This window comes from Dendrobium catenatum, unplaced genomic scaffold (assembly GCF_001605985.2).
Source record: "Dendrobium catenatum unplaced genomic scaffold, ASM160598v2 fragScaff_scaffold_675, whole genome shotgun sequence".
In the NCBI taxonomy this organism is placed as follows: Eukaryota; Viridiplantae; Streptophyta; class Magnoliopsida; order Asparagales; family Orchidaceae; genus Dendrobium; species Dendrobium catenatum.
In genome coordinates, this window is record NW_021319137.1 from 484,242 (window position 1) to 498,958 (window position 14,717).

A 14,717-nucleotide genomic window follows, 5' to 3' on the forward strand; every position below is an offset into this window, starting at 1 on the left:
CCTCCACCTCAACTTCAAAGAGGTAGAACATGAAGCTGAGTCCATTGGCGATGAAGCTATCACTAAAGATGGTGAAGGAAGCAGATTGAAAAGATGAAAGCTGTGAAAGAACTGTGAAATTGGAAACCCGGTCCCAAAAAAGGGGTCCAGCCACTATTAAATGTTTTTTTTTTTTTGTAATCGTTACAGGCAATCATGCCCATTTACATTAAATAATGAAAATAATACATGGGTAAAAATACAGCAGAAAAAGTAAGAAAAATAAGAAAAACTTATAGTTTATGTAACAGAAATAAGCAACACGTTTAAAATAAAGACACCTAATAACTAATGAGAGAAATACTAAACCGCAAACAAAGGGACTCGGAATGGTAATAAATCCATCCAAAACATCAGAAAATATTTCAGAAGAGGGCCATATCCTTTATAAAGCTAGAAACGGACACCTAGAACTGATATCGAGGCAACAAGACAGGTCCCTTTGTTGCTTGAAACCATCTTCCAAAGTGAAAATTTGATTTTTGGGCCAACCATTCAAAGGACACAATCGAATTAAACCAATGCATCATAATCCCTAATCCAAGCCTCCAACTGATGAACAACTGCACAAGCTGCAATATAAACCAACCATGAAGAAGAAGAAAAAACTCACAGATCCAATCAAGAGAACAGATCCAGAAAAATGTAATGACACCAGCATATAATCACAGCCAGCCCAACACCTCCAAAGCAAATCCTCATAAAACTAAGTGTTTAATATCATAAAAGTCTCTAATCCCACCCTACAACTTACAAACAACTTCACAGATTACAATATAAGCCATCAAAAAGGAAGACAAAATTTCACAGATCAGTCAAGAGAAAAGATCCAAAAAATAGCAAAGACGACAGCCGAGAATCATCGGCGACCTAATTACTCCAAAGCAAATTATCATATAACCAAGTGTTTAATATCATTATAGGATCTCCATATAACTATTTTAGCTAAAATAGCATTCTTAAAAAGCCGACCAACAATTATTGCACAATTATAATTTCCAGCAAATCTTCTGTTGGTCATTTCTCTCCATAAGAAATATAAAGTACAACAAGTTGTAAGACAAATTAAATTTATTGAATCCTTCTCCATATTAGAAGACAATAAAATCAAATACTTGAATGAGAGTTGGTCTAAGCATAAAGTGATGCAATCCTGGCACCAAAAAAAAAAAAAAAAAAAAAGGAGAAGTCACACTCAAAGAAGAGGTGATTACGATTCTCCTCAGCTTTTGCCTGTAAAATATAAGTGAGAGCAACAATTAAATGTCATTTTGGCAAATTCTTGCTTAGAAGAGAATAAAAAAGTTATACAACTTTTGTCCTTTTATGATGAGGTGGTCTAATTGGACATAACTTTGTTAAGAAATTTTATTTTTTGAATGGGAAGTGTCTTAGATGGTTTTTAAAATGGGAGAGAATTCATTTAATTGATATATTTATTTTTTTACTTTTATTTAATTTCTTTTTAAATTTTGTTTCTCTTTTTTTTTCTTTATTTTTAATTAAAATTCATTAAATTTTTATTTTGTATTATTATTATTTTATTATTATATGTGTTTTTGTTATTATTTTTAACCTTTTTTATCATAGTATTTTTACTTTTTAATTTTATCCTTATAAATAGAAATTTTATATTTTTGAAAGTTGTGTTTTATATTTTCATTTTATGAAATTTTTTTTATCATGATTGTATTTTTTTTTTATTTTGTAGGTAATTTTTATTTCTATTTTTTAATGTGATTTTAATTTTTTTTTCAAGTTCGTAAAATTCCTTATCTTATTTTTTTTTACTTCAACGTGCACCAATCCTTGGTTGCTTAGAGTGTGAGTGAGCTTAATAGATTTGTCTCGACCATCCGGATGCAACTGTGCAATCCATTTCACAAGACGAGGCTCCGAAAAAAAAAATTTACGTGAGAAAATCCTACGCATGAAAACTTCGAGCACATGGATTTACGGAAAACCTTTGACAAATTACCATCAATATCATCACGTCTCCAAACATAGTTATGAACAAAATGCGACCAATAGAATTAAATTCTGAGGTCAAAAATGAAACAGCATGATAGTGAGCAACTCGACCTACTGTCGCACTATCGTGCAAAAATGTATGGACTAACCTATAAGACATGCAGGAAGACAAAGCTAGTGATCAATGCCAAAAAAAGGTCAACAACAACTGCTATAGGCGAGCAGTTTAGATTGAGTAGAGTGATCCATAGAGTGTGTACTAATCTAAGCAAGTCCTTTTGTAGAACTCGCTGAGAATGACTGCATTCTTGATCTCTCTCTCAGAACGAGTCTGCCTGCTACAATCTACGTATGAGAAAGTGATTGTTTGGTCATGGAATGGTGCTAGCTACTATCTTGCGTTGTCATGAACCCTTTGAACAATTGATGCCCCTCCTAATCGAGTCCTTTGTTGGGAACCTACCAACATATGCATATATGATTATACATTACAAAGCCTAGCTACTGTATTGTGGTTATCACTGATATTTTATTGATTTTTAAGCCAAATAAAACCCAAGCATAAATTTAGCAACATATATTAGATATAATTCACTTAACACTGGGCTATTAAATTCAACTGAAGATGGAAGATAGCATGAAAATGACCGCTTACTGGCATGACTTGTCGCATATGCATAGAAAAATGTGGAGATACATTAATATACGGCTACTAATTTGACTCTGACTAAAAATCAATAAAAACTCAGATTTTATTTGATTTATCTCAGATTAGCTCAAGATTAACTTCTTCACATCTTCACATGCCACAATAAAAAGATTATAATTCCTACAGCCAGTTCCAGCATTCCATCGTAAAACAAAACTCAACTGCCGTCTGATTTTATCTAGATGTATTCCGCAAAACCACTCCATAGGCCAGCCAAGCTCTAACCTTGTCCACAACAATTACATCCAAGGTGTTTATCTCCCGCTATCTTCCTGAAAAAACAATTTATATTCCTCCATATCAAGGACAGCTATCACTAAACAACAATAGAGGACAAGATAAAACGGCTTAGAAGCCTGCGATGGATTTACCAGTAATTTTTTCAGCTAAAACATCATAAAAAGATTGAGGCCTGAGGCTTGCTCAAAGGCCTTGACCTCATGTCAGTTTGCATATTAATTCGATACTCATTAAATGGTTAAACCCCTGAATTTGTTTTTTTTTTTTTTTTTTTTTGCCTTTTTCAATACAAACTTTAATAAGGGGAAATGTGACCGTTTGAACGTCCATGAATTACGACCTAGTGTTGATAATCAAAGTATTGTTACAGAAACATTACAGACGACAAAATGCAATCTATTAGGTATAAAATGCATAAACTAAAGGGAGAACGGAAGAAATGCCTTCTTTCTTAGACCATGCATTAGATTTTGGGCATAATACATGAGATAATAGTAGCATTTTTGAAAATACATCACGCTCAAATTTTAACATAAATTAAATAACATGATCGTAAAACTAATCGTCAAATGCTATAACGATAATATTGTAGAAATATTATAAATGGCAATAGTAATAGTTACGTTTTTATAAAATAACCTTCTTCAAAAATTGGCATTTTACTCCGACATTTTAACTTTACCAAAAAATACTCACCATGGAAAAAATATTAAAACAAATTAGACAACCCAAAAACTAATATTAGAAAGCAGCAGCATACACTTGGCTGACGAAGTAATCAAATCGTTGAGATGCCTATACAATCACTTATGCAATACACTTTTCTTCAACGGTTTTGGCTTCTTCTGAGGGTAGTTCTGAAATGAGCAGGAAAGAGAAATTATCAGTAGAGAAAATCACATGAAAAGCAACAGACTCACAAGCACATAATTTAGTATGGCTAGGGAAGCTCGCCTTTTGCCTTTCTTGGGCATCAACATCAGTTCTCTCCTTCCAATTGCTCTTTCGCAACTTAATAGGCCGGTTCCCAACATACTTGCCTGCAATTTATTGCCACAGTTATGCATAAAATTATGAATAGAAATAAATTCAATTCATTGTATTGAATAGAAAAAGGATTCATGTAGCAGATCCCACGTAGTGGGATAAATATTTGATGTTGTTGTTGTTGTATTGTATTGAAGTAATTGATCCAAAAAAAAAAAAAAGTTAGAAAATCCATTTTATTAAACACACCATTCATTTCTTTCAGTGCTGCAGCAAGATCAGAAGGATTAGTGAAACTGACAAATCCAAAACCCCTGGTTTTACCCGTTCTCTTGTCTCTCACCACCTGGAACAACAGAAGACTTATAAATTTTCATCAGAAAATAAAATCTACAAATTGCATATAAACTGCAGTAAAAACAGACACCTAACGAAAGAAAAAACGAGCTAAAATCAAAATCATAAGGCACAAAGCTCAAATTCTTGCCTGAGAGAATAATTCGCGATGCAATCAATGACCCAAGAGTTCTACCCATAACCCATAATTTGTGCACTTTGATTGAAGGATCTAAACATTAAAGTAGTGTTTGGATTATAGGAATTTGTGTGAACGGAAAGACAAATAAGTCCAGAAAATTTCTAATTAGAGGCTATAGAACCAAAAAAAAAAGTTCTGGCTGCCTAGAATCCATCTTTCTTTAGGTAAAAACACAGAAAAGGTCGAGTATGGACTTAATTCAGTAAATGTCTTATAAATAAGTTTCAAAATTATATTGCTATACTTAATGAATTAATTCAGGTACCAATTTTTAATATCAAAAATCAAATAGGAATGGCCAACATTCAAGTACATGAGTCATAGTGTATGCTCCTCCATATCCATATAAGGTACTTATAGGTTCCTAATAAATAAAGGAAAACAGTAACCTAACAGGTCCCAATGATAAGAGCGCGATCTGAATGGTCACCACGCCCTCCACAACACTCCCAATCAGGGAGGTGACTAGCTAAGGTCAAGCAATTCACCATCAAGAGATACAAGGAGCTTGTTTAGATCCATCCAAATTCTCAAAAGCCTATCTCTTCAGAAAGGGACCGCCCCCCAAGCCTACCACTAATGCTCGAATCTGCAAGCCACCATTGCCAGTCGAACATAGCCATAGGGAAGGAATATCCTAGGAGGTCAAAAGTTCGATCACCTAGAATCAGCCTGCTCTCAGTTCGCGATTATCATATCTTGAAGGAACTTGGAATTTTAATTAAAAGAGAGGATAAAATGGAAAAAAATTTACAAGTATTTTGGCTAATTTGGAATGTGTTATGCAAACAATGAAGTTTTGCCTGAAGGGTTGTAGTTTAACCAATAATAGATCTCCTATTGAGAACTGCAAATCCCTTCTATAGCGATCTTCCATTAGTTTCATGCGATTTTGAGCTTGAGACATATTCTGGCGAAGGTGTTGTAAAAGGGTTTTCATGGTTTGTTAATAAGGAGCGTACATAATAAATGTTAATAAATGTCAGAAGAATCACAAATACATGTGGGAATTGATGGACATAATTGACCATATAGGGCCTGGAAAGGGGTCATTTGCATAGATGTATGAAAGGAAGTATTATAACAAAGTTCAACCCAATAAAGGAATGCAGATCATAATTGGGAAGTAGTTGATGTAAATGCACAAAGATATTGTTCAAAATAATGATTGAGGACATCAGTTTGTCTATCAGTATGAGGGTGAATAGGCATTGCAATAGTGAAGAGTGGTGCCACTCGAGGCAAAAAGTCGACGCCAAAAGTGGCTCAAGAAAATGTTGTCATGTTCGGAGAAAATTATTTTGGGGAAGCCATACAATTTAACTACGATATTTGCGAAAAGATCAACTACTTAAGAAGTGGAATAAATAGGGGATAATGGGCCAAAACAAGCATATTTGGAAAAACTGTCAATTACTACTAAAATGACATCATATCCTTTTGATGAAGGTAGGCCAATAATGAATTCCATAGACAAATCTTACCAAATTTGTAAAGGAATGGGTAAAAGAGCTGATAGATCGGCGGATGGCAAGGTAGAGGTTTTAATTTCATGGCAAGTAAGGCAATTATTATAGAGTTGATATGCATGCCCATATATTTCAATAAACTCCTTTTTTCCTTCTCATTATCCAAGGTTATCATCATTTTCATCTTGGTGAAATGGATGTTGTTTCTTACTTCATATTTTCAAAAATGTAAACACAAAACACCAATTTTTTGGCAAAAAGACATGTTTTTTTATACTTGCCTTCATATTTTAAAAAATGTAAACACAAAACACCAATTTTGTAGTGTAATGGATGGCACTTAAACTCACAGTATTTAATAAGTAGTTAAAATGGACCAATTGAAAGGCCATTTTGCACAGGTGCAAGCTGAGCCATAATATGTTGGGCCAATTTTCTCTCACAATCCCTCATTACAAAACTAGAGTTAGGAAATATTTGAAGTTTCAATTTACATATGCAAATCTAACTATGGACTGTGCATCCAAACAAAATGAATCTAACCAACATGGCATCTTCATGTATGGCATATTTGTAATCTAGTACAGATGATTATACAATAAAGGTTCACTGGATTAGTTCATGGATAAAACTATTGTTGTGCCTCAAAGTTGTGAATGAGAAAGGTTAGGATTGATATTTATGATCAATCATAATATATAGACAAACTTTGTAAGATAGCAATAGTTACACGTTAGTGTTGGCAGTGCTTGCCAAAACTAACGCAACAAGATGGAATTCAATATTGGGAAATAGCCAAGAGTTGGATTGGACATTACATGCAAGTGATGTGCCATAATATATATTGAGAAATGAACTAGAACATCACCTCAAGTACCATGTCACAACTTAACCTAGTTGTGGTGAAATGTGGTGACAAGCTAACAAAGTGTAAAATTAAGAATTGCAGCATGGAATTTGAGGATTTTAAATAATGTGCGAGAAATAGAAAGCGCAACAATTAACAAGAAAAAAATTCACATATTTATGAGAATTAAATTGAAATATGGAAAAATTCTATTATAGATGTTATAAGATATGTTATATTGGGTATACCAATAGGAATGGAGAAGGAATGCAACTGTAGAGAAATGAAAGATATATTTTTATGGTGAACAGGGCTAGTAAAAGTGTAATTGCCGTTGACTTATCATGGAGGATATTCTGAAGCAATTAGTGCTTATATTCCTCAGCTTTGATCAAAAGAAAGTTTAAAAAATCAATTTATGGAAGAAATAAATCAATTACCATTGAATATTCCTTCAAAGAAAAAAGGAAAACTATGGGTAGAATATTATGGATTCATAGATTCTCTACAAGAATTTATTATGAAATGATTCATGATGGGCTTGGAGGCCAATGGAATAGGAGATGGAAATTTGTTGGGATAAGTTAAACGTGATTTTTCATTAGCATGTGGGGGAGCAGGAGTGAGTTAACTAAGCAAATAAGATTGTTTCCAGTTGTGATGCTGCAACTAAAAACACCAAATTACCTTGTTGACCATCAAAAAACATTATACTCATCTAATCCACCAATGCATATGAGAGAGGTTGGAAGAGAATGAAATTAGAAAGCTTGTGGTAAGTTAGGCAACTTAGGACATAAAAGGTTTGAATAGAGACCAGCCCTCCTAACTAAACAAAACAAAAAGATAAAGGTTAAGCAAGATGACTTTTCAAGTTAGAACTTCAAAATTTAGAGAGTCCATAGGGTCAAAAAAAAGGTCCTTCAAAAAATATCTAAGAACTATTTCACATTTCAATCCAAGTCAGATAAAAATCTCAAACTAAGAAATCTTTGAGTTATTTTTCTATGTTGTGGGACCATGTAAAAAATACCTGACGTTTTAAGAAACACAAAGAACTTTACTTGAGTTTCTTTAAAAAAGAAAAAATTGGATCCATTTAAGTAATGGATTCTTCACAATTTATCATCAGTTTTTGTAGACATCAATTTTATTTCCCAACCATTCAGGTCAGCTGAATGGATTATTCACGAATAATGTCGAAGAACCTAAAATTTTTAAAAATTATATCATCCTAAGTACAAGGATTCAAAGAAGATTACAGTAATATACCATATAGAACTAATAAGCATCAATAAACCATCAAAAAAAGATGAAACTTGAAAGTAGCTCAACAGTAACAAGCATAGAAGAAATTTTTCACAACACAAATGTTTCCAGGCAAATCAAAAGTAGAACTTTACCCTCGCCATAGCAAATGATGGAAACCTAGAAAATGCTTTTGAAAGAACATCATCATTAACTTCATTACCAAGATCTCCACAAAATAATCGGAAATCATCTGCAAAATGAGCAAGCACACATGGGAAAGTTATTAAAGAAAAGCAACATATTTGCGTGAGTATATTAAAGTAGAGTTAAGAATATGTAACATACAAACATGTAAAAATAAAAAGAAGCTTCAAGACAATTCTACAAACTTAAAATTCTTGAACTAATGGATCTTATGCATGGAATAAACATTGGAATTTGACAACCATAAGAAGAAGAGCAGCTTAACATATACTGATTAATATGGGTTTAGAGTGAAATATGTTGCATGCAATTTTTGTACAAGAATCAAGTTTTCTAAGTACTATTATAGATGCCTACTAACATCTCTGTGCGGAAGCAAGAACCATAACTACAGCCAGTTCCCATTAACCAAATCTAACGCAATAGATCTGCCAACAAATCCACTGCTCCATCTTCCTATCCATGAAAACAACTCAAGTAAGAAAAGAGATGTTGCTCTTCCTATAAGGCGCTTATTTTTAACAAAAAATTTTAAATAATTCATGTGGACTTCCCCACAAGTTGAAATGTCTCACTATCTTCCTTATCCAACAATTAAAGTTGGCTTTATAAATCCTCCTCCATTCATTCCCGTTGAGTTTTATGGGAAGAAGTGTTAAATATATTTTGTACTACTCTTTTTTCGCAATATTTCCAACTATATTACATTTATTTTACCCCCTTTCACTGTTTAATCATTCAACATATTCACTTGTTGTAATATTGGTGCTTCATCCGACATCCTCTACTCAACATGCCCAAATCATAGGTGCTACTTATATTATGTGTCTAATATAATCATTTATTACTTTTTCATTGATTTAATTGTACACCCATCTTAGCATTCCTATCCCTATCACACTAAACATGGTTATAATTGACTTTATTTCCTTACACTCATTCACATCTAAACTCCTCAGAAATTTTAGAATTTACTTACAAGTATCTATGCTCTTAAGATACTTATATATAATTAAACAAATCATGTCCACATCAATACCTTGGTGTTTCTCTATAACACAAAAACACTTAAAACTATACTACAAAAATCTCAATTACAACATTTATATCCTGTATGTTAGTGTTTCAAAAGGATGTTTACTAAGAAGCTTTAATTTCAGCAAGCACCTAAAACAATTTAAGCACTTCAAGAAAACATGTTAGTTTATTTTCTATTAGAAGTTTGTGAAACATAGAACACTTTTTATATTATTTTGATCCTATACAGTAGAAGGGAACACCTACTGATAATGCCTGTGATAGGTTTGATGGGATTCATATTTGTTGACCCATATACCTCAAACCACACGAGAAAAGACACAAACTGATGAATAAAGCGATATGAGCCTTAGCGCCACACGTCACTTGAAGGGTCAAACGACCTCCGATTGCCAAACGGACAGCGTCGTTGCGATCAGGATGTCGAATTCTACTAGGTCGAGGCCCCTCGCAGTTGAATCAGATGAGATCGGTTAAAAGGGACGACCGACACTCGAGATTAAAGAGCAAGGCTGATCAAATGATGTCGGATCGACAAACGGACTTTGTCATTGCATTCAGAACAATGCAAATACTAAAAAATTACATTTTCTATGCTTAATTTGAATCATCTGAATTGGTGGCATGAATCTCGGGACAAAGTACACATCGAGGAAAGAGGCCTCGAGGTTGCCCAGACGAAGTCCAATGGCGAAACGGACTTCGTCATTGTGTTTAGAACATTGCAAATACTCAAAAACTGTATTTTATTTGTTCAATTTGAATCATCCTAATGGGTGACACGAATTTCAAAACAACACGCATTTCGAGAGAAATTAGCCTCGACAGTGGCGAAGTGACGTCCGATTGCAAAACAGACTGCGTTGTTGCGACCGGGACATAGGAAATGCCCTAAATGTATTACAAATTTGTTTAATTGAGGTTGTGCACGCAAATCGAGATGGTCTCATGTAAAAATTATCCTCGACATTGCTCAAACGACGTCCGATCGTAAAACGGGCTACGTCGTTGTGTTCGGAACATCGAAAATACCCTAAATCCACTATTAAGTTGTCCAATTTTGATATTCGACAAAAATCGACAGGCAAAACAAAGCAGTTGGCATGCAAAACGGAGCAGTTGGCACGCAAATCGAGAAAATACACGTGAAACGATGCAATTTTGAACAAATGAGGCACTGCTGTCCTCTTGAATTAAAGCCTAATGACCATACACTAATGTGGCTATTAAATTAAATCTTCTTTAGCAAAGACAGATGCCAAAAGAGGGAAAAGCGTCAAATACATTAAATGCCAATCAGTATGTCACCTCGCTTTGTCTAGCTCCTAGTCACTCCAGCTTTGTATAACAGCTGGCCCGTTGCTTCATCTGAACGGACACGCTCCATCTAAAGGCTCCCCAAGCAAACTCCTATCCAATTCTCTACAACTTTCACACCCAAGCTCTCATCCACAACCGATGCTAGCACTTGGAACTCCAACGCCTCCTTCAGCCATCCAGCTGAGATCTCCCCCTCTTCCTTCTCTCCGTCCCTTACAACCAGATCACGTTCAATCTCACAGAGCCGAACCAAATCTCAAGCTTCTTCAACCCTCTATTCCACGCCAACAAATGCATACAGCTCCACAACTTGCGGCTGTTTTCCATTGCCTCCAGTCTTCATGCCTCCTTCAAACAGCTTCAGACGAGCAACTCCAATCACATCAAATGCTTCTTGAAAATCAACAGATGAGGCCATATCCTCAAGCTGGAAGAAACGGCCTCATATCCTCAAGCTTGAAGAAACGCTGAAGCTGCTCAATCCAGCTCCTAAGCAATTGAACTCCACTCCACTCAGCATTCAATGGAGGCCGAATACTCTGGCATCCGACAAATAGAAAGATACTCACTATTGAAGCTGCTTCGAACGCTGAATACGAGCTGAGTCACAATGCGGCTGGAATTAAAATAGAGGGAGCTGAGTGTGGCCGATCCCATGGATGTTAATAGAAATTCATTGTGCATTTCTATTGTTAATGGAGAAATTGGTGCTCTAAACAGGTGTTAAATTCCCAAAAGTGCTCCTAGAACTAACTATCAGATCACAGAACAATGCACCAATTGATTACAGTATAATGAATTATAATGAGAATGAGCAATTCTTATTCCCAACTGTCTCCAATGTTGGCATAAACACATCCCAACAGCAATCGTTTAAATAAGTGCTGGGAGGAAGGGAACAAGCATTATCCCTATAGAACATGTTGGTGGAAGAAGGCTTCTTCATCCAGAGAATTGTTTTTAATTATTGAAGACTTATCTTCTTCAGTACATTCTCTATCAATTGAAGGCATTGCACAGGATGCAACTGGTAGTGTATTTGAGCCAGAGTATGGAGAGCCTATTGAAGTTACTGATTCAACCCACTGTTGAAGCCCAAACAGCGGCCCATTACATCTTCAAACAACAGTCCACAAACTTTAAATCCCAACAATCCAGTTCACTACATAACTCCTCTAAATCACCTACAGCAGCCCACTACATAAACCTTCTAAATCTGCTACATTCCGCCTACAAACCTAAACCAATTCAGTCCAAACAATCCACTACCTCATTCCACTTCACTAGAGAAGCCCACCTCTACTTAGAACAGCCCTCATCCCTCAAACAGCAAATTTGTTTCCTTGAAATCAGCCCAAAACTCATACCCATATAACCAAGCAATGAGTTTCCTGTCTTCTGTTTATTTTATGTGTTTTACTACCTTATTTTGGATATGTTAATCATCATTGTTTATGGATGCTTTTTTTTTTAACATCTTAATAGCTACTTAGTATTATTGTTGTCATTGTTATTGTTGTAAGAAAAAAAAAAAAAGGGGGATTAAAGATGATTTTGTGCACCTTGTAATATATTTTTGTACACTTCTACCTCATTATCGCCGACCCCGAAGGTATAATCTCCAAAACTCAGATTTCCTATTCTCGTCGTTTGTGGCGGACCAGGGAACCCCCTATACGCGCTCCCGTAGCACGGTAGGAGGGAGCCCGGTGCGACACCTACAACGAGGTGGGTAATCACCTAAAACTCAGATTCTCATTCTCGTCATTTGCAACGGACCGGCAAACCCCCTATACGCACTCTCGTAGCACGGTGGGAGGAAACCCGGTGCGTTGCCTACGACGAGGCGGGTAATCACTTTAAATCCCATTTTCGGCGTTTGTGGCTTATCGGGTAACCACCTATACACGCTCTCGTAGCACAATAGGAGGGAGCCAAGTGCGACGCATACGACGAAGTGGGTAAGCCCTATACACGCTCTTGTAGCGTGGTGAGGAGATTCACTTGTGTTCTTCGTACTGTTACTTTTGAAGACCCCATACACGCTCGCTTAGCGTGGTGGGATGAAAGATGTATGGCCCGGTGTCCTCCCGACACCTACCATACACGCTCGAGTAGCGTGGTGGGATGGCCCAGTTTCCCGTAGTTTTCCCCTAAACGGGGGAGACGCCGGGAGGCTGCCGAAATTTTCAGTGAATCATGGACAAGACTTGGACAAAATGTGGACAATTTGAACAAATAAAAAGACTCTAAATCAAGTTAAACAATAAATGAACTTGCAAATCAAATGAAATGAACGAAGACTTGAACATTTGAACTTGAGCAAAGATTTGACTTGGACTGCAGAAGACTTGTACTTGAACATGAACTCGAACTCGAACTGAAGTGAACTTGAATGTGGACCGAAGCTGACAAGAACAAGGGATGCACTTGAACTTGAATTGAACTCATGTTTGGATTAAGATAATATCAAATCAAAACTGCACTTAAAATGATATTATGATTTGTAAAATAATAAGATCCAAATTAAATGCAAAATAAAATATATGAAACTGGTGGACAATAAGAGACTTGCAAACTGTGAAGGGCCATAATGCATACAAGAAATATGTAGTGGATATGATGATTTATCAACAGTCACATATGTTTGAAGCTAAGCAAATCAATCAATGTCGATTCGCAAACAAGCATGTTGATTTACTCACAAGTAGTGATAGTAGGAATGTCGCAGGACTACAACAAATACAAATTCTTATAGACCGTTGGCAAAGACCCTTCAAAAGTGGATGAGTAGGTATATGATAAACACAAGTGTTCACAAGCTATGGTAGTAGAAGGAAATGAACATTATGACACCTTTGAGATAAGTCACTATTCAGTGTTGAGCAAATACATTGATCCCTTACAATCAAACACAGGATGATGTGCAACAAATGAGAGACCCGCTATACAAATGAAACATCATCTGCAAACAAAATGCCAAATGACTACAATAAGCGCGAATCCATATGAGCCATCGTAGAAGATTCGTTGTATACCTAGTGTGTCACCTCTAACAAAATGCATAAAAATGTGGCGAATGCAGAAGCTCCTACGAGCTTCTGCGAAAGGCAGGAGATTATTTAGTGCACTACAATCCACCCGCAGAAAGCAACGAATAGTGCACGACAGTCTACCTGTACGAAGCAACGAACATATATATTCAGAAGCTGCTACGCCATGCCACCGGATCCGCAACATTCACACAAGCGGACAGAAGGCGTTTACAAATATTTTCAGAATACCCCTGCATGTGCACCGTAGTTCGTATACACATAGGTACACAAAAGGGGTAAATGTAATCAAATATCTGCATGGGCCCCAGCGACTGTGTTATTGGTACACACATGACGTCTAGGGATGCTGCGCGGGTTACTAAATTTGAATATGATCCTCCTAAGCAGGTATAAAGGAGTAGACACAATGTATAATTATAAAATGCCCCCAGATACCAACATGGGCCCTGGCAAGCGTGTTATTGGTACACACGTAACGTCTAGGCATGTTGCGCGGGTCAATAAGTGAATTCAAGTTCGAACCCGATCCTCCTATACAGATCAATAGGAGTCGATAAGGTTCGAATAAACAAATAAATATGTGGCTGTGGCGACTAGAATATTTGTTTTAATACATTCATATTAGGCCTTCAAGGCCTATAATTAAAAGAATTCACTAAATAAAGGCACGAAGCCTATGAAACCCGATCCTTCTAAGCATGTAAATAGGAGTAGACAGGGTTCGAGATATCGGATGAATATGCGGTCACGAAATCGACCGGAATATTTATCTTATACATTCATATCAGGCCTTCAAGGTCTTTAACAAAAGAAATTCATTCAACAAAGGGCACAAAACCTATGAAACCCGATCCCCTATCAACATTAAAGCCACATAGAAACGACCCCAAACACCCCGATGATGGCCGTGTTGAATGCAAATCTCAACCGGAGGGTTCCATTTTGAATATTCCAAAGCTCCATTCAAATACTTTCAAATTCCATCCCAAATGCTTCACAAAAGTCCAATACTCATAAACTCCACAAAAATCCAAAATCCCAAAGATCA

The 14,717-nt window shown here is 36.0% G+C and overlaps 1 protein-coding gene across 3 annotated transcripts in view; it reads right to left on the reverse strand.

Moving 5' to 3' along the window:
* Positions 1 to 14,717, reverse strand: part of LOC110108734 (RNA-binding protein 42) — a 61,199-nt gene that overhangs the window by 9,304 nt on the left and 37,178 nt on the right. For 2 of the 3 annotated variants that reach the window (XM_028695801.1, XM_020839494.2), the window contains 4 exons: positions 8,204 to 8,301; positions 4,196 to 4,292; positions 3,914 to 3,999; positions 3,720 to 3,816 (listed from right to left, as the gene is read on the reverse strand). In XM_028695801.1, coding sequence (XP_028551634.1) covers positions 3,763 to 3,816; positions 3,914 to 3,999; positions 4,196 to 4,292; positions 8,204 to 8,301 — 335 coding nt within the window. In that variant the 3' untranslated portion in view covers positions 3,720 to 3,762. Of the gene's footprint in view, positions 1 to 2,738; positions 2,992 to 3,719; positions 3,817 to 3,913; positions 4,000 to 4,195; positions 4,293 to 8,203; positions 8,302 to 14,717 lie in introns of those variants that run through there. The other variant, XM_028695802.1, reaches the window with a different exon arrangement.